This window comes from Embiotoca jacksoni, unplaced genomic scaffold, assembly GCF_022577435.1.
Source record: "Embiotoca jacksoni isolate LCO1_2020_lvr unplaced genomic scaffold, fEmbJac1.0.p SCAF_7, whole genome shotgun sequence".
Taxonomy (NCBI): domain Eukaryota; kingdom Metazoa; phylum Chordata; class Actinopteri; family Embiotocidae; genus Embiotoca; species Embiotoca jacksoni.
In genome coordinates this window covers 20,645,860-20,671,910 of record NW_027185425.1, presented here as the reverse complement: position 1 = coordinate 20,671,910, position 26,051 = coordinate 20,645,860, and the positions used below count along the sequence as shown (strand labels likewise).

Sequence of the window (26,051 nt, the reverse complement as noted above, 5' to 3'; positions counted from 1 at the left end):
CTGCCCTCCGCTCAGATGGCCCTGGACCTGGTGAACAAGAGGACCGACATCCTGCCGGACTACGAGCTGGAGCTGATCCACTACGACAGCATGGTGAGTAACTGACAGACTGTCCAGCTCCCTACATACATACATGTATGTTATTGTTTGATTATTTGCCCCTGCATGTGCTCACTGAAGAGCCTCCCAACACAAAAGAATGTAGAAATTACAACATTCATGCAGCTGTAAGCATCAATTTAAGTTATTTTACTTTACAGGAAGTGGTTGTCTGACCTGAGCTGTTTAACCAAAATTATACATTTAATAATGAAACATGTTCAAAAAGGTGCATGTATGCTGAACCTAATGGCTTTATTAATCATGAAACATTTAGCAGTGCATCATTGATCTGTTTAAAGTCTGATTTAAACAACCACTGGGTTGCCAGATTGTGAAAACTCCCCTTCGCTGTCAGATCAGCTTGTCTGTTTTAGAAAAAGGCTGCAGACCATCTGAACCAAAATAATGTTAATAAATACATATTAACAGTCTGTTAGCACACAGCTGATAATTAAAATAACCACTTACAGTTATAATTGCAGATCTAAAGAAAAATTCAGTGGCCTACGTATTTATTAATGGATTATATGGATTATCCACATTTATGACTGCATTATTTTATTTCATTTATTCCAAATGGATTTTTCACTTCAGATTTATTCAGAGTCAATAAAGACAAAGAGTAACAAAGAGGCAGAAAAAAACAGATGACTTCTGTGAGAGTAACATGAAGTAACACACACACACACACACACACGCACGCACACGCACACACACACACACACACACACACACACACACACACACACACACACACACAGCTCCATACCATCAGTAGGATCATCTGCAGTCTTCTGTGTACTGCGTGTTTTAAAATGCAGCATTCAGACCATAAATTGGGTCGCAGCCCCAGAGAAATGTTCCACCTATACATGGTGGTGGAGCCGCTGCGTGTGTGTGTGTGTGTGTGTGTGTGTGCGTGTGTGTGTGTGTGTGTGTGTGTGTGTGTGTGTGTGTGTGTGTGTGTGTGTGTGTGTGTGTGTGTGTGTGTGTGTGTGTGTGTGTGTTTGCATAAGAACTGCAGCGATGTGTTGTTTACGTGTTTCAACAGCTCCACGCTCTCTGCTAACAGATCACCTCAAAAACTTCTCTGCTAGTCTATTTCTGTCGGCTCCCTCTCAACCTGAACTCCAAATGTTATGAGAGCAGCAGTGCGCTGTGAATTCAGACGTGATCTGTGCAGCGGCTCAGAGAGAGGAATGGTGGGATCGAGAGAACGCAGGCAGAACGAGACAGCTGGGGGAGCGGTGGAGGACGGAGGTGTGAGTGTGGATGACAGGAAAGGCAGCACATGGTTTTACTTTACCAGGTCACCACAACAAAGGTCAGCTGCTGGTTCATTAGAAAGTACACCAGTGAGACACTTGAAGTTATTATTATTATTCTATTATTTTTTGGCTATTAGATACGCAGGAGAGATAAGGATCAGTGACAGGTCAGTCGGGCCAGGTGACCGACAGGGACGTGGCTGATGAGTGTATTTCAGCCCATGTGGTGTACGTCTCTGCCAAAGAGACACTCCAAAGATCTGATGCTGCCTGGACTCTGTTTAACTGGGTTATGGATGTAACTCTGGTTCTGTGAGTTCTGGATGGTTTCCAGAGACTTTTGGTGTGTTGAGCGATGTGCTCCAGATCAAAGTGAACCTACAGATTCTTCACTCAGGGTCTATATTTAGTGCACTCATGAATACATTTGTCTTCTCTAAATAAATCAAATGAAATGTGACAGAAGTGTAAGTTAGAACATTTCAGCTCTGAATACATCAAACACTCACAGTGCAGGTTGGATAAATGAAGAGAGTTTCTATTTTCATCATCCAGAGTTTCCTCTGTGGCTGCTGTCGTTAGATGAAGAAGAAGAGGACAGAGAGGCTCAGAGGTCCCAACAGTCGGACCGAGCTGAGCCGGTTCTGTGAGGAGGAACGTGTTGCAGGTCCGATCTGCAGCGTCACAAACACTCTGAGGTGCTTGATTGTCGGCTCACTTACTTTTCCTCCAACACTGTTTGATAGTGCGTTCAGTAAACAAAAGGTTACAACAGGTTGTATGTTATTTAAGCAATAATATACAACAAGTAGCTCCGCCCCAGATATCTGATTGGTCAACAGAACATTTGGAACGTGAGCAAATCATTATGACATCACACCCTGCTCACCAGTGTAATATTGAGATTATACAACAAGTTACAGACTAAATAAAACATGTAATCTAAATGTTTTCATATTGTGGAGCAATTCACTATCAAAATATAAAACTTTTTGTTAATGTGATTTCCGTTTCCATGGCAACACATGAGGTATGACTAAGAACTGTAAAACAATCAGTTGCATCAGTAGACTCTCATGTAACATCTGTAATGTTTCCTACTCCAGGAAGTAGTCCGACCCTTAGCAACCACCTAGCAACGGAGAGGATTTCTAGTCTTCAACTGAATAAATACAGAACATAGAAACACTAAACTGATCAGCTAGCTCAGTCTAGTTGAAACAAAGATATCTGATGAACAAAGATATCTGATTAAATAAAGATATCTGATGGACAAAGATATCTGATGAACAAAGATATCCATGAATTAATGTGTTTTTAACATTTTAGCTCCGTGTCATGTGTTCAAACCAGACCGGTCCAGCTAGCTGCTGCTAGGATTGTAAGTGCGTGACTATCCGTGGTGTTACGGTACGGGTGCTCAGAGCGACCAAAAAATACCGAAAGATACCCGACTTCACCAAATGGGTCATTTAATAGAACTATAACAAGTAGAAACTACATTATATTAAATATTATATGAAATTCAATACTAATTCTATATTCCTATTGAGGAGGTGGATATTTATATTAATATTTATAGTGATGAGCAGGGTGTGATGTCATGGTGATTTGTTCCGGATGTTCAGTTGACCAATCAGATCTGTGAGGCGGAGCTACTTGTTGTATAATAGCTTATAAATACTTATACTTATATATAAATTTGAAGCTCAGAGCACACAGAAGTGCTGTTAGAACCAGATCATGTCTGTCATGGCTGACAGAGATGCGGTGAAGCAGTATGTTGCAGGACTGTTTCTGCTGCCGTGGAGTAACTGTTGGGAGGAGATATATTTCTGATGGTCGTGGATGGAGTCGCTCACTCTGACTGTTTCTGTATCTGAAGCAAACACTGAGAACACATGAATCACTGAACCAATCGGAGCTGTGGGTTCGGATTCAGAGGTCAAAGGTCAGCGGTCAGATGTAAGATAATTCCTGCAGTCAGCTCCTTTACAAGATGAGACCGAGTGAGAAACAGGAAGTCACAACTCTCAGGGAGACGACTGCTTTAAAGAAGAGGACCAGCTGTTTGATGTGACAGACATCCATCAGGCTCTGATAGCAGCAGCTCCGTGTGCAGGCAGACCTCCAGTCACATGACTCAGGGGAGGGTTCATCACATGTGGCACTTCTTTTAAAAGCAGAGTAATAAAAGTCTTTCTGCACCGTTTCAGTTGCTCAGCTCTGTTTGTTCCTCCTCACCTGCATTTTGTCAAATACATGTTTCAGCTCTATTAATGTTTTTTTAGGTTTCCATGACAAACTAATGTTCAGTGGCCCTGTTTGTTTTGAATGAGTCAGACAGGCGTCTGTCACTGCTGGGTTTGAATTTCCGACTGTTCCTCGTCTCCCGCCTGAGCCTCTCTGGACGTAAACACACTCTGTAGAAACAGTTCAGCTCACTGTGACAGGCGGGGCTCCTCTAAAAGCATCGCTCTGATTGGTTCAAGCTGTTCTGCATTGGATCCCTACTTCAAACGCTGGGTGTGGGGCGGGGGTTAGGGAGGGTGTAGAGGTTGGCATGACAACAGTAACCAGGACAACTGCAGTTCAAACAAACACAGATTTGGCGCCAAGAAAAAGAAGAGATGTTACACTATCTTATCAGTGAACACACAGAGAAGCACACGGCGAGGAGTCGGCCAAGTGGAAGAAGAAGAGGCCGGAGGGCTCATCGATCACACGCCTCTCAACACTCCACTGATCTGCATCCTCCGGTGGATCTCCCGCTGATAACAGTCCAGCGCTGCATGAAGAGCTGCCAGAGAAAAGCCTGTGTCATCAGGTGGTGAACGGAGCAGAAAACCTCTCCAGATCCTTCCTGAGATGTCGAGAACGATGATCAAATGTGTGTCCGGCCCGCTGCTCAGAGGTGAAAGCTCATTTGAATGTGTTGCTGATTTCACACGAGTGCTCCAGTTAATCAATGCGTCAGCTGCTTTACAAGCCGTCCGTGTGACTGAGGCCGGAAGAGGGCAGCTCTCTGTGAGCCTGTGGACTCGGTGTCATGAGGTGGAGAGACTGCACTCAGCATACGCCTCCTTTAACTCAGCAGGAGTGGATTTACCCTCACCGGCAGGATGGAGACGCTGTCGGGGCCCGTTGCTAGGCAACAGCTTGTTTCTAAGTTTACATCCTTTCAGCTATTGATGCTGACACACAAAGCAGCAGGAAATGAAGTCAAGCCTTTTTTAAACATTTCTGACATGTTGGCGAGTTGTTCCCAACATGCAGAGATCCAGCAGATGTTCAGTGAAGCAGCTCTCTCTGTTTTTAACTTAAATTTCCCACAAAGAAAACTCTGACTTTTCATGATTTGATTAAAAAGGCCTCTTCACAACTGATTTTACACTCAATACCAAGTGTTGAACGTTCTATATTCAAATCTCTGGAGCCTTATTTTAACGACTTCCTTACTCTGAACTGAAGGATTTCTTTTAACAGCACTTTCTTTGTCTCCTCTGTGGAATCATCTTCTGACTGCTGTGATGACGAGCTTCGTACCCAGCTGGATCTGCTCTCTGTTATGTAACTCTCCCTGTCAGGAGAGCCAATGTTAACACATGATATAAAAACAGAGAGCAAGAGCTCCAGTCTGTTTCTGTGAAGTAACACAAACCACAGTGAAACAGATGCTGTACAAATTCTTCTATTTTTAAAGAAGATTAGACCACATGTGTGTGCGTGTGTTTGTGTGTGTGGGCATTGTGTGAACCTTGAGTTGTGACGGACTGAGAAATGTCCTCCTGCATCACAGACGTGTCTCCTCAGCTCCTCGTCTGTTCCTTCAAAGCTTTGGGAGGAGACACTGGGATGTGAAGTTAGCCCAGCTTGCTAACGTTAGCACTGATTCCTACAAAGTCTCTGTCAGATTAGATGACTGTCGAGTGCACGTTAATAATAATAATAATGATAATAATAATAATAATAATAATAATAATAATAATCACTACATTCATTCTGATGAAGCTCCATGACAACAGACTGCATTATACTGCTTTATTGTCAGTTCATCCATCTAACAGCATCCTCACAGTGTTTTCACAGCAGTGCTATCTAAAGACCTGAAGTTCTCCAACACGTTCCACCTCTCATCCAAAAACTTCTTCGGGTTTGAAGTGAACAAGAACTTAAGAGAAGAAGACTTTCGACAGAAGAATTTCAGATCAGAGTGGAAACTTTAGTCGAGTCCAGCTGCCGTTGGATAACACTGAGACTTAACGGAGAGCGAATGGTGGGTGTGCCATCAGGAACGGACCAATCACAAAGAAATAAAACCAGTATGGACGCCAGCAGTGTGCAGGAGAGTGTAGGACGCACGTGCTCTGTGTTTTGATCTGTGTCTGGAAGGTGTGGTTTTCTCCTCTCCACATCAAGTTAACTACCACCACCTGCCCGGCTGGCACAGCGGTTCCTGATTCCACTAATCACCTCCTGGCTGTATATCTATCCCGGTCATACTCTCCACCTTGGTCAGTCCGTACGTCAACTCGCCTTGGTACCACGATAACGCAGCCCCGTAGGTTCATGCCCTGTTTAGATATCTGGTTCTGAGCTCTCTCCCTTCTGTCACCAGTACCTGCTAGTGTGCCAGCCGCCAGGTTGTGTCATTGTTGTGACTTACCTGTTGCCCCACAGAGATCCACGAAGATCCCGTGCTTGCTGTCCTGTGTCGGTTCACGGAGACCACTCAGTCGACAAACGCACCTGTCTGCCTGCCGCCGCTGCGGTTCTGACCGAACCCACGCTGTCCGGTGTGGAGTGCGGGGACGCACCCACAAGCTAGCTTAGACTGCCTGTCTCTGACCAAACCCCTGATAAAACAAAGTCCAATTCTGTACCTGATCCCTGTCTTCGTGGTTGTTATTGGGTCCTATCCTTCACTCCCGTGATAGGTTCTCCAGCACGTCAGGCTCCTGATCCATGATTTCATCATCTCCCAAAGGTTTTACAGTTACTGAACTCAGTGTTTTATGTTCGTCTGTTTGAAATAATCTGTGTGGAGTCACATGACGTAATGAAAAAACTATAACATGATTAATGCTCACACCTGTAGCATTATCATTTAAATGGCTTATTGATTTTTCATTGTGGTCTGTCTGTAAATGGAAGTGAAGCAGCATCTGTAACATGTGGATCAGGATAATGGGGGCTGACTGCTGGGTAAATGTTTCCCCAGCAGATAGATTGCGTGTCTGCCTCCCCAGACAGGGCTGTCGGGCTCAGGTGGAGGTGACCTTGGAGCGTGCCTCACCTCTCCTCCTGCTGCCGGCTCTGCTCTCTGTGTGCTTATACTGAAGCAGACCTTATGGTATAACGACAGGTAGATCTGACAGTCAGTCATTATTTTACAGTGCATCCGGAAAGTATTCGCAGCGCTTCACTTTTTCCACATTTTGTTATGTTACAGCCTTATTTCAAAATGGATTAAATTCATTTTTTTCCTCAAAATTCTACACACAATACTCCATAATGATAACATGAAAAAAGTTTGTTTAAAATTTTTGCAAATCTATTAAATATAAAGAACGTAAATATAACATGTACATAAGTATTCACAGCCTTTGCTCAATACTTTGTTGAAGCACCTTTGGCAGAAATTACAGCCTCAAGTCTTTTTGAGTATGATGCTATAAGCTTGGCACCTATTCTTGGGCAGTTTCTCCCGTTCTTCTTTGCAGGACCTCTCAAGCTCCATCAGGTTGGATGGGGAGTGTCGGTGCACAGCCATTTTCAGATCTCTCCAGAGATGTTCAATCGGGTTCAAGTCTGGGCTCTGCCTGGGCCTCTCAAAGACATTCACAGAGTTGTCCCGAAGACACTCCTTTGTTATCTTGGCTGTGTGCTTCGGGTCGTTGTCCTGTTGGAAGATGAACCTTCGCCCCAGTCTGAGGTCCAGAGCACTCTGGAGAAGGTTTTCATCAAGGATGTCTCTGTACATTGCTGCATTCATCTTTCCCTCCATCCTGACTAGTCTCCCAGTTCCTGCCGCTGAAAAACATCCCCACAGCATGATGCTGCCACCACCATGCTTCACCGTAGAGATGGTATTGGCCAGGTGATGAGCGGTGCCTGGTTTCCTCCAAACATGACGCTTGGCATTCAGGCCAAAGAGTTCAATCTTTGTTTCATCAGACCAGAGAATTTAGTTTCTCGTGGTCTGACAGTCCTTCAGGTGCCTTTTGGTAAACTCCAGGTGGGCTGTCATGTGCCTTATACTGAGGAGTGTCTTCCGTCTGTCCACTCTACCATACAGGCCTGCTTGGTGGAGTGCTGCAGAGATGGTTGTCCTTCTGGAAGGTTCTCCTCTCTTCACAGAGCAACGTTGGAGCTCTATCAGAGTGACCATTGGGTTCTTGGTCACCTCCCTGACTAAGGCCCTTCTCCCCCGATCGCTCAGTTTGGCCGGGCGGCCGACTCTAGGAAGAGTCCTGGTGGTTCAAACTTCTTCCATTTACGGATGATGGAGGCCACTGTGCTCATTGGGACCTTCAATGCTGCAGAAATGTTTCTGTACCCTTCCCCAGATCTGAGCCTCGATACAATCCTGTCATGGAGGTCTACAGACAATTCCTTGGACTTCATGGCTTGGTTTGTGCTCTGTCAACTGTGGGACCTTATATAGACGGTGTGTGTCTTTCCAAATCATGTCCAATCAACTGAATTTACCAGGTGGACTCTAATCAAGTTGTAGAAACATCTCAAGGATGATCAGTGGAAACAGGATGCACCTGAGCTCAATTTTGAGTCTCATGGCAAAGGCTGTGAATACTTATGGACAAATGTTTCGTTTTTTATTTTTAATAGATTTGCAAAAATTTCAAAAAACCTTTTTTCACATTATCATTATGGGGTATTGTGTGTAGAACTTTGAGGAAAAAAAATAATTTAATCCATTTTGGAATAAAGCTGTAATATAACAAAATGTGGAAAAAGTGAAGTGCTGTGAATACTTTCTGGATGCACTGTATCTCCCAGAGTGTTCAGTGTCCCTCCACATTCATCTGGTCCATGTTCCAGACAGAACACTACATTCAACATTGAGACAACATAAACCAGGAGTGTCACATTTTATTACTTTATTATAAACCCATCAGTTAGTCCGGTGGTTCTGAACCCTCAAAGATGTCTGGGTCCTGGATGTACCCCCCTCACATAGACACATAATGCACCACCACCAGGACCAGGTAGGCTTGTCTGTCTCAGTGAGGACATCCTGATGATGTCACCCTGCTGTCTGTCTTAGTGAGGACGTCCTGATGATGTGCCACTGCTGTCTGTCTCAGTGAGGATGTCCTGATGATGTCCCCTTACTGTCTGTCTCTGTCCACAGTGTGATCCAGGCGAGGCCACCAAACTGCTGTATGACCTCCTGTACACGGAGCCCATCAAGGTGGTGCTGATGCCAGGCTGCAGCTCCGTGTCCACGCTGGTGGCTGAAGCTGCTCGCATGTGGAACCTCATCGTGGTGAGAACCTCTCCAACACATAGCTGTCATATTTCACTAACGTATATTTGCTGTTGCAGCGGTGAGTCAACATGCTGCCTGGAAGATTTCTTTAGAAAGATTTGTGTTGTGAGAGCATGTATGTCTGTTTTTAGAAAGGAAACAATAGAAGAATTAGCATGAACAGTGCTGCATGAAAAGAGCAGCGTATAGAAACAGTGGGACAGAGGCTGTCCTCAGTGTCCACTGATCTGCTGTGTGAACACACCACAGCATCACACACACACACACACACACACACACACACACACACACACACACACACACACACACACACACACACACACACACACACACACACACACACAGTTTGGCACTAACACACAGTGTGTTCCTGACGTCAGCATGACTCTGGTTCAGCTTCTACAGATGTGTCATTTTACAACCCTGTTTCTGAAAAAGTTGGGATGCTGTGTAAACTCTAAATAAAAACTGAATTTGATTATTTGTAAAACATGTAAACTCATATAACTGACAATAGACCAAAGACAACATATGAAATGTTTAAACTGAGACATGTCATAGTTTTATGAAAAGTATGTGCTTATTTTAAATTTGATGGCAGCAACTCATCTCAAAAAGTTGGGACAGGGTCATGTTTACCACTGTGCTGCATCATTTCTTCTTTTTACATCTGTAAATGTTTGAGAACTGAGGAGACCAGTTTCTGGAGTTTTGAAAGTGAAATGTTGTCCCAAATGTTTTCAATGATTGACAGGTCTGGACTGCAGGAGGTCAGTTTATCAGCGGACTCTTCTACTACGGAGACATGCTGTTGGAATACGTGCAGAATGTGGTTGGACGTTGTTCTGCTGAAATAAACAAGACCTTCCCTGAAAGAGACGTTGTCTGGATGGCAGCATATGTTGCTCCAAAACCTGAATATATCATTCAGCATTAATGCTTCCTTCCAGATGTTCAAGCTACCCAGTTCATGTGTGCTAATGGATCCCTGTACCATCACAGATGCTGGCTTTTTAACTGAGCGCTGATAACAAGCTGGATGGTCCCTCTCCTCTTTAACCTGGAGGATGCAGCATCCATGATTTCTAAAAAGAATCTCAGATTGTGATCCATCAGACCTCAGGACAGTTCTCCATTTCACCTCAGTCCATCTTCAATGATCTCGGTCCAGAGAAGGCGGCGGTGTTTCTGATCATGTTTCTATCTGGTTTCTTCTTTGGAGAGTTTTAACCTTCATTTGTGGACGCAGCGATGAACTGTGTTCACAGATGATGGTTTTCACAAGTGTTCCTGAGCCCATGCAGCGATTTCCACTCCAGAATAGTGTGTTTTTAATGCAGTGCTGCCTGAAGGCCTGAAGATCACCACCATCCAATATTGGTTTCCAGCCTTGTCCCTTGTGTTCAGAGATTTCTCCAGATTCTCTGAATCTTTTAATGATATTATGAACCGTAGATGATGAAATCCACTAATTCTTTGTAGTTTTACGTTAAGGAACATTATTCTTAGATTGTTGCACTATTTTCCCACACAGTCTTTCACAGAGTGGTGAAATTCTCCCCATCTTCAATTCAATTCAATTCAATTCAATTCAATTCAATTCAATTCAATTCAATTCAATTCAATTCAATTCAATTCAATTCAATTCAATTCAACTTTATTTATATCACGCCAAATCACAACACAGGCTATTTCATGGCACTTAACACATTAAAGTCCTTTCAGCAAGACTTTACAATAGTATACAGAGAAACCCAATAATTCAACAATTCCCACTTAAGCTAGGAGGGAAAAAACTCCTCTTTAAGGGAGAAAAACCTCCAACAGAGGGAAGAAAAACTCCCTCTGAACAGGAAGAAACCTCTGACAGAACCAGACTCAGAGGTGGAGAACATCTCCCTCGACCGGTTGGAGTGAGAGGAGAGCAGAGAGAGAAAAGGACAGCATAGAGATAGAAGAGAAGAACTGTTGGTGGAGACGACAAGCACAGAGCAGAGACATGCAGCTCCATGACGGGACATCTGCAAAAGAAAGAACAGAAACTACATGAGCGAAGGAACTGAATGGAGACAACAGATAATAAGAAGAAACTATGGGAGAGAAAAAGATGGTGAGGTATGAGTCAGTTAAAGAGTAGGAGGAAAGAAAAGAAGCTCAGCATGTAACGAGGTCCCCCAGCAGCCTCGGCCTATAACAGCATAACTAAGGGTTGGTTCAGGTCTACCTGAGCCAGCCCTAACTATAGGCTTTATCACAAAGGAACGTTTTGAGTCTAATCTTAAAGCCAGAGAGGGTTTCTGCCCCTCGAACACAAACTGGGAGCTGGTTGGTTCCACAGGAGAGGAGCCTGAAAACTGAAGCTCCGCCTCCCATTCTACTTCTGGAAACTCCAGGAACCACAAGTAGACCAGCGTACTGAGAGAGAAGTGTTCTGCTAGGATTATATGGTTCTATAAGATCTCTGAGATATGATGGAGCCTGATCATGTAGAGCTTTGTAAGTCATCAAGAGAATTTTAAATTCTATTCTTGATTTCACAGGAAGCCAGTGAAGAGAAGCTTCACTGCTGAGAGACTCTGCCTCTCTGAAATCATCCTTTTATACTCAATCGTGCGTGTGCGTGTGACATGCAGGACTCTTTCTTGGGTTTGGGGGACTTTGGACTGGAGGGTGTTGGTGTCTGGATTTAAAGGGATTAAAACCTGTCAGTGTTATCTTCTGAATGTTGATTGTAATCTGACAGCTTCTGTTGTCTGTGTCTGTTTTTAGTGTAAAATGTAGAATTAGACATCCGGTGATAACTGAGAAGACCTGAACTTCTCCACCATACAGTGTAACGGGCTGGATGACACTGTCAGATATATTAAAACAGATTTAAATTAGAATTTGGACTTTACAGATATTTAATCTGATTTCATTCGTGCTCTACACTAACATGTTGACGCTATGTGATGCAGTTATGTTGTACCAGCATGGGTGTAACTCATACTATGTTCAGTGATATGGTTAGTGATGGTAAACTGTTTGTTTTTACAATAATCATGAGCTCATTATTGTTCATATTTCCAGTCAGAGCCCTGACAGATCTGCTGTACTGGACCAGCTGTTGCTGTAGTCCTGGTTCAGGAGGAGACAGTCGAACAAGGTCACCTGTATAAAACTGACTTCAGCTCTCTGACAGGAGGGAGAGTGCAGGAATAACACACTGATCCAACTCAACAAGATCATTATTCATATATTCAATAATGTCGGAATTATATTATTACCTTGATGAACACTTCCCGTCTGAGTGAAGATTTCATTTTGTTTGTCTCCATGTTAACAGTACACATGTTTTGCAAATACATTGATACAGAGCAGAAATCTTTAAATCAGTAAAAGAAGTGAACACAGTTTGTAGTTTGGTGAACATGTTAGTAAATTAAAGTGTGAAGGTCATCACATGTCGGAGGTGTTGTGTTATAAAGTGTGAAGGTCATCACATGTCACTTGTGTTGTGTTATAAAGTGTGAAGGTCATCACATGTCGGAGGTGTTGTGTTATAAAGTGTGAAGGTCATCACATGTCGGTGGTGTTGTGTTATAAAGTGTGAAGGTCATCACATGTCACTTGTGTTGTGTTATAAAGTGTGAAGGTCATCACATGTCGGAGGTGTTGTGTTATAAAGTGTGAAGGTCATCACATGTCGGAGGTGTTGTGTTATAAAGTGTGAAGGTCATCACATGTCGGTGGTGTTGTGTTATAAAGTGTGAAGGTCATCACATGTCGGTGGTGTTGTGTTATAAAATGTGAAGGTCATCACATGTCGGTGGTGTTGTGTTATAAAGTGTGAAGGTCATCACATGTCACTTGTGTTGTGTTATAAAGTGTGAAGGTCATCACATGTCGGTGGTGTTGTGTTATAAAGTGTGAAGGTCATCACATGTCGGTGGTGTTGTGTTATAAAGTGTGAAGGTCATCACATGTCGGTGGTGTTGTGTTATAAAGTGTGAAGGTCATCACATGTCGGTGGTGTTGTGTTATAAAGTGTGAAGGTCATCACATGTCGGAGGTGTTGTGTTATAAAGTGTGAAGGTCATCACATGTCGGTGGTGTTGTGTTATAAAGTGTGAAGGTCATCACATGTCGGTGGTGTTGTGTTATAAAGTGTGAAGGTCATCACATGTCGATACTGTTGTGTTATAAAGTGTGAAGGTCATCACATGTCACTTGTGTTGTGTTATAAAGTGTGAAGGTCATCACATGTCGGTGGTGTTGTGTTATAAAGTGTGAAGGTCATCACATGTCGGAGGCGTTGTGTTATAAAGTGTGAAGGTCGTCACATGTCGGAGGTGTTGTGTTATAAAGTGTGAAGGTCATCACATGTCGGTGGTGTTGTGTTATAAAGTGTGAAGGTCATCACATGTCACTTGTGTTGTGTTATAAAGTGTGAAGGTCATCACATGTCGGTGGTGTTGTGTTATAAAGTGTGAAGGTCATCACATGTCGGTGGTGTTGTGTTATAAAGTGTGAAGGTCATCACATGTCGGTGGTGTTGTGTTATAAAGTGTGAAGGTCATCACATGTCGGTGGTGTTGTGCTATAAAGTGTGAAGGTCATCACATGTCGGTGGTGTTGTGTTATAAAGTGTGAAGGTCATCACATGTCGGTGGTGTTGTGTTATAAAGTGTGAAGGTCATCACATGTTGGTACAAACCCCGCCCACCTCCTCACCTCCACACACCTGGCTGATTTTTTAAACATCAAACCTAATGCCTCTATGATTCTAGTGTTGGAGAGGCTTTTCAAACCGTTACATGATAAAAGCATCACTTTGTTTGAGCTCTAACTAAAACCTGGCTTTATAAATTCAGCTTCCTCCCAGCACCACCCAGCTCAGGCAGAGTTCAACTCCACCAATGAAGCTGTAGCCCCACATCTTTTGTTTCCTGCATCCAACCACTGCCGGGGACTTTGACATTTATCAGACAGTTGTCTCTGTCTTCTCCAAGCAGATCAGTGTCAGATGAGAGCGGCTGTATGGAGGTCAGAATAACGTCTCTGAGCTCGGTGTGCAGCACAGGATGAATGTCACTGTGCTCTGTGGGGAATGATTGAAAAGTGCACTCATACTAAGAAAAGTTCTGTGTATCTGTGTTAGCAGGAGCTTTTCCTCCTTCCTACAGTACGACTGTGACCTATTTCTCTAACATTGTCCATTTCATAATGTACAGCCTGAAACTGTCGGCACTCACTGACAATGTTGAATAGATTTTGTATGATTCATCAGAGGGATATTGAAGCAAACACTAAGACAGTGGTACCTGATTATGGCTTTTTTTTTCTGACGCTCTCAGTCCTAAACTGCATCGCAAATACTAACCCTCAAAAGGATTTAAATATCTGAAATAATGATTTTAAATAAGTAAAGTTGAAGCTATTTGTAACCATTAATTCAGAAAAAAATTAGAGGTAAATTATTTAAAATTGAGTTATGTTAGTGCACTTCCAGTTGTTTTTATTATACTATTTAAGTCCATCATTAGATCTATATGGTGTATGGGATATTATATCCCCAACCATTCAGAGGAGGCCGGTCCAGAGAGTAGATTCAGAAAAACAGAATCTGATTAAAAAATGAACTGATCCACCGAGTCAGTGATCATTATGTAAAAAAGTAACATCCACACGTTATAAAAAACAGATTACAAAAGGTTTTACATAAAGAAAAAAACAGGGATGTAAAAAATTATAAAAATAATCAAACTTTAAACAAAGACAAAGGAATGTGTTTCATCAGAGGAACTGATGCAGGACTGTAAATAGTGACAGATTTATTTTTTTAATTTATCTTGGATGCAGCTGGATTCATGAGATCACACAACTTCCTACTGGCAGTTCGAGTAAACAGAAAGAAGAAGACAGCGATGATGTGATTGGTTGAAGTTACCCTGTGATAGCTAATGGGCAGATGGTTCATCCAAAAACCTGCAACACTTTTCCAACATGGAACAAACTGTGAGGAACTGCAGTGTGTGTCCAGCGTCACACGATGTAAGAGGAACATAAGAGTGTCATCAGCGTAGAGAGAGACAGCTGTGATGTTTATGGCCACAGAGCAGCACATTATTATATATTATGAGGAATATAATATATCAAGACACCAGTGTGGCTGCTCAGGAACTTTGCTCCCTCAGTTTCCTGTAGTCATCTTCATCATCTTTGGTCCCAGAGGCTGAGTAGAGCAAAGATCTTCTTCACTACCATGAACACCATAAATGCAATATAGAATTGTACAATTATGTTATGTGGTATTTTAAAATCAACTAATTTCCAGTACAAACTCACCTTGAATGTATCTGAAGGTATCGGCTTTGTGTGTTCGTGCTCTGTAACATGAAGATGTCCTCAGATAGACACTTGATTTCTGCAGTTTTAATAACTTAAGTAACTTTAGTTAGAGGATGAAGTTGAATACCTTGTTCACCATGTTAGGTTTTGTGTTGTCATCAGGATGACAGTATGGTGTGTCTGTGTGTGTCTCCGTGTGTCTCAGTTGTCGTACGGATCCAGCTCTCCAGCTCTGTCCAACCGCCAGCGCTTCCCCACCTTCTTCCGCACTCATCCGTCCGCCACTCTGCACAACCCCACCCGAGTGCAGCTCTTCCAGAAGTGGAAATGGACCAAGATCGCCACCATTCAGCAAACAACAGAAGTGTTTACATCGGTGAGTCATGAGTTTAACCACTTTTCATCATTTAAAGGCCTTCTCTTAGATTTTGTTGTAACTCCCTAATTGAATGAATCTTAGTTTTGACCTTAAACTAAGCCCCTCCTCTGGAAAGCAAGTTGTCCAATCATAGTTTAGCCAGATTCAATCAGCACCACTCTCTTTTTGAATTACAAAAGATGTAGATGTAGAAAGAGGAGATGTAGAGAGGAGATCTAGAGAGAGATGTAGAAAGAGGAGATGTAGAAAGAGGAGATGTAGAAAGAGGAGATGTAGAGAGAGATGTAGAAAGAGGAGATGTAGAGAGAGATGTAGAAAGAGGAGATGTAGAGAGGAGATGTAGAGAGATGTAGAAAGAGGAGATGTAGAGAGATGTAGAGAGGAGATGTAGAGAGATGTAGAGAGGAGATGTAGAAAGAGGAGATGTAGAGAGATGTAGAAAGAGGAGATGTAGAGAGAGGAGATGTAGAAAGAGGAGATGTAGAGAGGAAATCTAGAGAGAGAGATGTAGAAAGAGGAGATGTAGAGAGGAAATCTAGAGAGAGAGATGTAGAAAGAGGAGATGTAGAGAGATGTAGAAAGAGGAGATGTAGAAAAAGGAGATGTAGGAAGAGGAGATGTAGAGAGGAGATGTAGAAAAAGGAGATGCAGAGAGATGTATAAAGAGGAGATGTAGAGAGAGATGTATAAAGAGGAGATGTAGAGAGAGATGTAGAGAGATGTAGAGAGGAGATGTAGAAAGAGGAGATGCAGAGAGATGTATAAAGAGGAGATGTAGAAAGAGATGTAGAAAGAGGAGATGTAGAGAGAGATGTAGAAAGAGGAGATGTAGAAAGAGATGTAGAAAGAGATGTAGAGAGGAGTGCAGCAAAAACCTATTAAAGCGAGCCTTAGCTGATGAGGCTATAGTTAGCGTCGCCACCACAGTCTGATAATAGGACTAGGATAGGATAATAATCTAACCAGGTAGTTACAGAGTTTTTATTGAAATTTATATCACATAAAAAGCTATAAACAGGACATGCTTGATCTCTGTGGTCCGTTGATGAAAAATGACATTGCAGATGATTAACTGAAACCTCATGGTAAGTTTTACATGATCTGATGTTGGATTACATCAGCTCCTTCACAAGCAGAAATGATGTAATCCAACACTACCGGAGTGATTTAGCCTTCTTTTATTTCTGTCTTTATCGTGGTTCATTGTCAACATAGAAATACATTATTTTCCGACTGAACCTCCATGTTTCAGAGTGACAGAGTGAACGCTGCTACACAGTACTAGAAGTTTGAGGAGTGTTTTAAGTTGATAAATAAAAGAAGAAGACTGTCAGCTGGAGGGATGAACATCATTTTCTCTATCTCAGATTAAAGTGTTAGAAGAACTACTAAACATGAACACCAGATAACATATTTCTTCACTTTAATGAGTCAAAAAATATGCTTCATTTGATCATTGGTTTAAATGCACTCCATTTAATATTCTATTCATCATGTCCAAACAAACTGAAACACAAACACTCACTCACCCAGAAACAGAACAAGTAGATGAACACGGAATTATTTTAATGTAATGCATATTTAATGATGTCCTTTCTTCCAGATACGGCCTCTGATCTTGGTCAAGTTTTCTTATCCTCAACATTCTCAGCTATGTGAAAGAAATCATTTCATTTAGACCTTTTCCTGTAAACTGGAGTTTTCCAGTGTTGCTGTAATCACCAGACAAAGGAATGTAAGAGAACAAAGAGGTTTGTTCTGAACAACCATCAACACAAACTTCTTTCTTCTTCTGTCTTTTTTTGTGACAGAAGAAAACTAATGATAAATATGGACACGATGAGATGAGTGTGTCTACCTGTGCAGTCGGTCTCACACATTTCATCCTCTGACAGCTCCTTACTGTGTCTCTCTGTGTCCACAGACTCTGGATGATCTGGAGGAGAGGGTGAAGGAGGCGGGGATTGAAATCAGTGTGCGTCAGAGTTTCCTCACCGACCCTGCTGTGGCTGTCAAAAACCTCAAGGTGCACTTTTTACACATGTAGCTGAACAGCAGTCAGGAAACTGTTCACCACTGAGAACAACAACAAAGTCCTCACACACTTTTATCTGTATCACAGCACGTGGAGTTTATATGTTAATGTTCAAACTCTCCATTATGTTACTTAAAAGAAATCCTCATTTATTTTTGCTCCTCTCTGACTCAAACACAGTCTGTTCTTCGACTTGAGAGGACACCTGATGTGTTTCTCTTTAGCTTTGACTAAGCATCAGTATTTGATTTAATGAGAAGCAGCTGGTTCTGAACAGAGACGTGAAGTCCAGATCAACCTGAACATCCTCTCAGAGGGAACCAGAGTTTTTTTTCACAACTGGTTTTAAATACTGTGATGCTTTAAGAGGAGATGCATCTGTCACTGGAATGAATCAAACACATGAATCATAAGTCAAAGTTGTCAGTCATCACTGAATTTAATTTGGAGTTTAAAACAAAAGAATGACTGGCTGAGTGCTTTGTTTCTAGATTTCAGCAACATGAGGAACTTAGTTCTTCTGGACCAGACAGTGAAATATACTTCATGTTTTTATATTTTATTTCTGATATGAGTCTGATGACGAGTCACAAACGTCTGCACGCTGTTTTCACTGAAAGCAGAACGACAGTGAACCTCTTCTTCCACAGACTCCTGACAATGACCTCACCCAGCATGTTGGTCTAGTTTCTGTTCTCAAGATTAATTGGTCATTGCAGAGGTAACCATGGTAACAGCATGAAGGTAACCCTGTGGACAGGAAGTGTACCGCTGTGTGGTGCAGGAGGCAGAGGAGGGTCGGCTCCTCTGTTCCTGATCCACACTGCAGCACCCCCATCCACACTGCAGCATCCCCATCCACACTGCAGCACCCCCAGGACCCCCATCCACACTGCAGCACCCCCATCCACACTGCAGCACCCCCATCCACACTGCAGCATTCCCATCCACACTACAGCACCCCCATCCACACTGCAGCATTCCCATCCACACTACAGCACCCCCATCCACACTGCAGCACCCCCAGGACCCCCATCCACACTGCAGGACCCCCATCCACACTGCAGGGCCTTTAAAGTTCTGTTTATCTCCACCCATGTGTGACTCCACCCTTTTCTCTCTCAGCGCCAAGATGCCAGAATTATTGTCGGCCTTTTCTATGAGACGGAGGCCAGGAAGGTCTTCTGTGAGGTAAAGTCTCCTCTTCACATTCATTTGTCTCATTTAAAGTATTAAGCAGAAAGTATTAAATTTACTGAAGTTTTGTTTCCTTTCACAATAAATACAAGTTATTATTATAATGAGAATTTCTGGAGTTTTATTTTTAGTTTCATGGATTTCCTTCTTCATAGAACATGTGCAGTTCTTTGTTTTGTAACTGCTGAATTGTTGACGGCCATGTTTGCTCTCAGTCCTCTTCTTCACCACCACTGTTATGTTTCCGAGTGATCACCACCCCATGTGTCGATATACCTAATAATGTACCGTAAAACTAAAAGTAGGATTATGTATCATGTCCTCTACATGCCTGTACATGAATACTCTTTAGTGCAAATACAGTATATAAACAGAATGTGGAACCACTCTTAAAAACTTTGCTTTCTATGAGGTTGTCCATTAAAACAAAGAATAAAAAAGTAAAATCACTGACGTTGTTGCTTTCTGTCAGAACTTAGATAGAACAGAAAAAAATCCAAACAATTAAAAGCAATTAAATAAAACATGCAAAAGGATTTAAATAATTCCTATTTTAAGAACCTTTGCCTGTAACACTGAGCGACATAAGAGCCCTTTACTGCATGTCTTTTTTCTATCTGTGTCTTAGACAGACCTCATACTGTATGATGTCACCTCCATGTCTGCTGCAGTGTCTCAGGGACATGACGGATATTAAAATGTCCATCAAACCGACCACCACATGTGATACATGAAAATATATCACAGTACATCAGGACAGAAGCTGAGAAGTGATGCAATACCAATACACTTTCAAAAACTAATTTAAAATATTAAAGAGTAAAGAAAACAACAGTGAAAATCTTTTCCTCAATTAAAAATCATATGAAAATGATTCACACTCACCTGAATGTGTTCTTCCCTCTGCAGGTGTACAAGGAGAAGCTGTACGGGAAAAAGTTTGTGTGGTTCCTCATCGGCTGGTACGCAGACAACTGGTTCAAGATCAAGGACCCATCCATCAACTGTACGGTGGAGCAGATGACGGAGGCTGTGGAGGGTCATGTGACCACTGAGATCGTCATGCTCAACCCAGAGACGGTGCGAGGGGCCTCCAACCTGGTGAGACACCAGTGATCTTATGAGTTGATGCAGAGCGGTGGAGCTCCAGAGCATCACAGGCAGCAGCAGGGAATTCATGATGACAGCTCTACGCCACTTATTATATATATTGTACTTAGTTACATTAAGTTACACGTTTTCATTCACCCTCTGTTACACACATTTTAATTATTGACTGCATTGTTTTTATTTCTAATTGGACTTTGTTTTAAAATGTATTGTGGAAATAATGTTTATTTATATTTATATCTATATTTATTATTATTATTATTATTATTATTATTATTATTATTATTATTATTATTATTATTATTATTATTATTATTATTCCACAGCCTCACCACACATCCTCTCATGACCCTGCTATAATCAGGCCAGTTGTTTAACACCTCTAATTTGCAGTAATTGGTGGCACAGCGTCTGAACTCCTAATGAGGGCTCACTGCAAATAGGGAAATGCATCATGTGAGCAGTAAGCTGCTATTACATTAAAGAACAAACAGCTGACTGAAGTGTTGCTCTGGGTTCTGATGAACTCTGAGGTGTTGTAGAGGATGACACTCTCAGCAGCTCTCAGCAGTTGAAGGACCAACGTTGCTGTCACTTCTGTTTTTACTGTGACTGATGGAGACAAAAGATGAAGATGGGCTTTCTGATCATCGTGGTCTTTAGATTCATTTGGGGGCCTTTGGCACAGACTGAGGGAGAAGGTGTCAGTAATGAGGAAGTAGGTGGACATGAAGGTGAGGATCAGGTGAGGGCAGGTATGATCTGAAGGTAGATGGAGAATGACAGCCTGCAACAAAAGGCAGACTCCAGGTTCTCATGGACTTTTTTTGTGATTGTTGAGATCTAAACTTCCTGCTGACGAGGAATACATGCTGACATGCTGATAATAATCCTGCTGCACGTCACAGAAGTATTTGACCTGTGATGTGTTTCTCTTCCTGTGTTGAACTCAGAGAACCATCACGGGGCTCAAAGTGATAAAAAGTGATAAAAGTGACGTATCTTTCCAGAACAGACGGTCTGTGACTGTAATATAGAAAACAAAGAATACATCTGCTGTCAAAATAAGAGCTTTACATGCTTCTTAAATCACATTCATTCAACACTAAAACAAAGTTCAGTCTCTAACAGCTGGAAGTGGAGAAAACTCATTAACATGTTCACAGACAGATGTAATAAACCACAATGTTCAGTAAGATGTAGTCAGAGGGGAGGGATGTCAACACATGACTATAACACTGTTTGATTCCTGTTTATAAGCAACTGTTTTTTTCCATAATCTTCACCAAACTTTCACCATATTTACATCATGTTAAAAGCAGATGTTTCAACATAAACCATAATCTTTCCACAGCCAAGTAGAGGTGTTTTTAACTCCCGATCAAGCCATCAGCAAACTGTTGCAGGGCTTCAGTGTCAGCAGGCTTCACAGGAAGTTCTCATCAGATGTTTGAACAGCATCAAACATGTTAAAACCAGAACCTCTACAGGTTGTTTACTTGTGTTTTACTCTGTTGTCAACCAGTCTCCGAGTCATCCAAACTTATTGAGAAGAGAAAAAAAGAGCTGTTAAATAAAGTTTATGCATCTCCAGTTCTTCTGTTGACCTTCCGGGACAATTAGATAGTGTTTTTACATCCAGATGAGGTGGGCTAGATATTCTGAATATCCCCTTGCTTTATTTGAAAACTGTTTAATCATCTTTTTTAGACTTAGTTATTCTACCTGACACACTGAACTACAAAAACAGTAGTTTTCCTCTGATTGTCTGCTGACAAGGAAACCGTCACATGGAAGATCTGTTTCTGTGGTATCTCATCAGGATTCAAAGGTGCACTTTTATTTCCTTTTGGGATGTTAGGTTAGAAAAATCCAATTATCTTTAAGGACACTGAGGACGAACACATTTGTCATTTAGAGAGGAGGTTTTGGTGAGTAAAAATGAAGCCAGTTAGTTTTTCAGACTTTGTTTTCTTTGACTACCAATAACAAGTCACTCTTCTTACAGGTTGTGTGCAGTTAATGTGCATTTCAAGATCACTCACCACAATCCCATCAAATGATGATTAAAAGCAGACTAACTAACGTCACTATCGTATGGCCGGTCCTCCTCAGTCTCAGGTCGCGGTCACCTCTGAGAGTGAACCATGTCGTATCAGCGCATTACATCACTTCACACGGAACCAGCTGATGTTCTCAATCATTTCCAATCGTCTCTCCTCTGCAGACCTCTCAGGAGTTCCTCGCCCAGCTGATGTCTAAACTTGGGGGTAAAAATCCAGAAGAAACCGGTGGTTTTCAGGAGGCCCCGCTGGCCTATGATGCAGTGTGGGCCCTAGCACTGGCCCTCAACAAGACTGTGGGGCCCCTCAAGGCCAAAGGTCACCGCCTAGAAGATTTCAACTACAACAACCGACATATCACAGCTGAGATCTACCGAGCCATGAACACCAGCTCCTTCGAAGGAGTGTCGGTGAGTAGAAACATAGAGGAGGTGCAGGAAGAGAGGAAGGAGGTGCAGGAAGAGATGAAGGAGGTGCAGGAAGAGAGGAAAGAGGTGCAGGAATAGATGAAGGAGGTGCAGGAAGAGAAGAATGAGGTGCAGGAAGATAGGAAGGAGGTGTAGTGTGAACAGTTTGAAGAACAGAGGAGGACAGTAACACATCCAAACTCTGCCCTTCTCTTTCAGGGTCATGTTGTGTTTGATGCTCAAGGCTCTCGAATGGCCTGGACGCTAATCGAACAGCTTCAAGGTACAACACGACACACATCTCTGCTCTGGGACTCAATGTCATTTAATAATCAGCTTGTTAGCGGTCTAAAAAACAATTTTGCTAAATGGTATTTTCCTCTGTAGATAGATAGATGCAGCGGACTTTGTGGTGCCATGATGCTAATGCACTCTACAAATGAGAAACCACCTACTTCACTGACATCACTCCTTCAGTGACATCACTCCTTCACTGACATCACAATGGAGTGTTCCAAAATATGCAAATTAATCTTCAAAACAAAATTCTATGTTTGTTTATATTTGAAATTGATGATAAACAGACAGACAGATATGAACTTCTGCATAGAGGTGAATACCTTTCATCATAAGTTGGACAGTTTTAGAGAAGCTGTTCTGACAAATTAGCTTTAATGAAACATGTCAACAAAGTCCACCTGTCCTTGTTTCTGATTCCTGCCATCAGTGTGTTTAAAGGAAACTTTATGTTAATGCAGAAAGTCCAAAGATCTCTGAAAAGAAACGAATCAGAAAATGTTTCCTCCAAATATCGATCCATGAAATAACATATTTGGCTCAGGAATTGAAGAAACTATGTTGATGACCAAGTAACTCGTCTTTCACAGACATTCAGACCCAGAAATCATAACGGCCGTCCAAAGCAGTCACCATGTTTCTAACTGGACAGAGACAATTTTAAACCCATTCAATATGATGCAGTGTTTGTAAAGTTGTCCAACATCTGTCACAGAACATGAATATCAGCTGAAGACTGAAGCTTCAGCTCGCAGCTCTGAAAACACTTCACTTTTATTATATAGAAAACTGTGTCATAAATTACAGCTTGTGTGTTGGCCGTTTGTTTCTTCCTCTGGGATCACAGTTCGTAGTTACTGAACTGTAATTTATTGACTTAAAACGTATTTGGATTCTCCAAGAAAGTGTCTTATTTTATAATTTGTGCTTATGTAAGGAAACAAATCCAGCATGATGTCTGTGTTGTTCAGCAGTAACCGACTGCCAATCACATCCCTCCTCTGACAGGCCTGGTTTCATGTTGGAGGAGAGCCTCACAGTGTTTCAGCGAGTGGGACAGCAGTGATGTGAGTGTGTCCGGTCTGTAGCTGAGGTTCTGGACTCTTCTGATCCGTCTGGGCTGTGTCTCTCTGACAGGCCTGAGATCTGTCACTGGTTAGTGGGACAGATTCAAAATGAAGCTTGTATTGTCTTTGGCTTCTTCATCCCAGGAGGGGGGCGGGAGAGAGGGGGAGAGGGGGGGGTATGCTAATTGGACCGGTGCTAGCTCCGGGCAGTTCTTTAGTCGGGGCTGAACTAAGTGGAAGAAGAGACATGAACATGACTTGGCTGTGCTTCAATCATGGACTCATGTTCCTCTGGAGGCAGAAACTTAATGAAGTAGGAATGTGTGGAGAGAAAACCTGTAACCTCACAGGAGAGCCTGTCGATGCTCACACGTGCCCACTGAAAAACAAGCAGCATGCAGTCTGCTTTTACTCCGTGCATTAACTTGAATCGCTCTTCATGGAGACACAGCTACGGGTTGTAAACGAGCTCTCTGAATATTTGAGCCAGGTTTGAAGCCTTTGTTCACACTTTGTGAGTTTACCATCTTAAATCTCAGAACAGGCTCACACTGGCTGTCAGGACTCCCGGGAGACTTTCTGATGGCGACACAGTGTGAAGCCAGGCTGTTTAAACCAGCATTATCACGGAGCTGATTGCTGCCATGTGAGGCCCGTGAATGAGAAACACTGCTGTGAAGCTTCTTCCTACAAAGTCCTGTTGCCTGTCTGTCAGAACCTGATTCCAGTGGATGGAGGTCTGTGCTACAGACCAGAATTATTACAGCCGACCAGAACCTGAACTGTTGAGCAGCTGAAATCCTATATCAGGCAAGAATGGGACCACATTTCACTTTCAAAACTCCAGAACCTGGTCTCCTCAGTTCACAAATGTTTACAGAGTGTTGTTAAAAGAAGAAGTGATGCAACATAGTGGTGAACATGATCCTGTCACAACTTTGTAGAGACGTGTTGCTGCAATCAAATTAAAAATAAGCAAATATTTTTCATAAAACTATACAGTGTCTCAGTTTCAACATTTCACATGTTGTTTTTGGTCTGTTTGCAATTAAATATGAGGTTACATGATTTACAAATCATCACGTGCTTTTTCATTTATATTTTACACAGCATCCCAACTTGTTTGGAAACAGAGTTGTATTATTAATATTTTCATGTCACTTTCCAACAGTGAAGGAGCCTGTTTCTAAAATAAATAACATTTGATTTCACTTTGTATTGAATCATTAACTGTGAACGACTTGCAGCATATCGAGGTCTGAGTGTTTGATACTCTAAATTTTGAAAACATTGTTAAAAGTTTTTGATTCCTCACTTTGAGAAATAATTCAAACCTTGTTTCAGTTCAACAGTAAAGCTTAGCAGAGTTCTCACATTTAAAATCCACCTTCAATCAGAAATATGTGATCAGTGACTCTGCTGCTGTAAATATTTGTGTTGGTTCTGAGGTTGGATCAGACCAGTACCAGAGGAAACATCCATTACAATGAAAGGCATTAGAGTCTCAAACCCCCCCCCCCCCCATACCCCCCTCTCTTTCACAGGAGGGAGCTATAAGAAGATTGGATACTACGACAGCAGCAAAGGCAATCTGTCCTGGTACGGGAACGACAAGTGGATCGGTGAGGGACATTCATCTTCCTCATAGCCTTTACTTTCCTCTTCATCACTGTCTGTTGTTCTCTGTCTACCTTCCAATCTCCTGCTGTCTTTGACCCTGCAGCCCCCCTCCGCCCCCCCAAAACACACGCGCACACACCTCAGTCAGTCAGGTTTTAGATAGCTGCTCACTGTTCACAGTTCTCCAGATATCCAGTGACCGTTCAAGGTAACAGCCAATACTGAGAAGTGGAGAGGATGTTGGAAAACAAAATGCAGTGATGCTGTGGGCAGTGGTGGTGGGGAGGGAGAGGAGGGGTGGGGGGGGGGGGGTAGTGTGTGTGCGTGTGGGGGGGAGGGGGTGCTGACTTTGGCATGTTCACTCTGTTTGTTTGTTTGTTCCCTGGTCTGTTTGCCCTGAGTGCCGTCTCAGACTGCTGATTGGATTTCCTGTACACCTGAAATTGCATCAATTGATTTAGCAAGACTGGGCAAGGTGACACTCTGGTTACTGACTGTAACTGACACATTGAAATGTCCTCAGTTATTTCAGAGGACCAGACCACTACTGTGGAACTGTTGACTGAGACAGGATGTAGAATTAAAACCACAGAAGTGTTTTTATATTCTATTTTCAGTAGCACATCTCCCTGTCCTCTGATCTGCTTTAATCTCCTTAATCTT

The 26,051-nt window shown here is 42.4% G+C and overlaps 1 protein-coding gene across 2 annotated transcripts in view; it reads left to right on the top strand.

Annotated features, from left to right (window-relative positions):
- Positions 1–26,051, top strand: part of gabbr1b (gamma-aminobutyric acid (GABA) B receptor, 1b) — a 116,259-nt gene that overhangs the window by 63,776 nt on the left and 26,432 nt on the right. For both annotated transcript variants that reach the window (XM_069176962.1, XM_069176963.1), the window contains 9 exons: positions 1–93; positions 8,746–8,880; positions 15,419–15,589; positions 17,517–17,618; positions 18,753–18,818; positions 19,734–19,925; positions 22,162–22,407; positions 22,624–22,687; positions 25,313–25,390. The exon at positions 1–93 is cut by the window's left edge and continues 68 nt beyond it. In XM_069176962.1, the coding sequence (XP_069033063.1) occupies positions 1–93; positions 8,746–8,880; positions 15,419–15,589; positions 17,517–17,618; positions 18,753–18,818; positions 19,734–19,925; positions 22,162–22,407; positions 22,624–22,687; positions 25,313–25,390 (1,147 nt within the window). The remainder of the gene's footprint in view (positions 94–8,745; positions 8,881–15,418; positions 15,590–17,516; positions 17,619–18,752; positions 18,819–19,733; positions 19,926–22,161; positions 22,408–22,623; positions 22,688–25,312; positions 25,391–26,051) is intronic.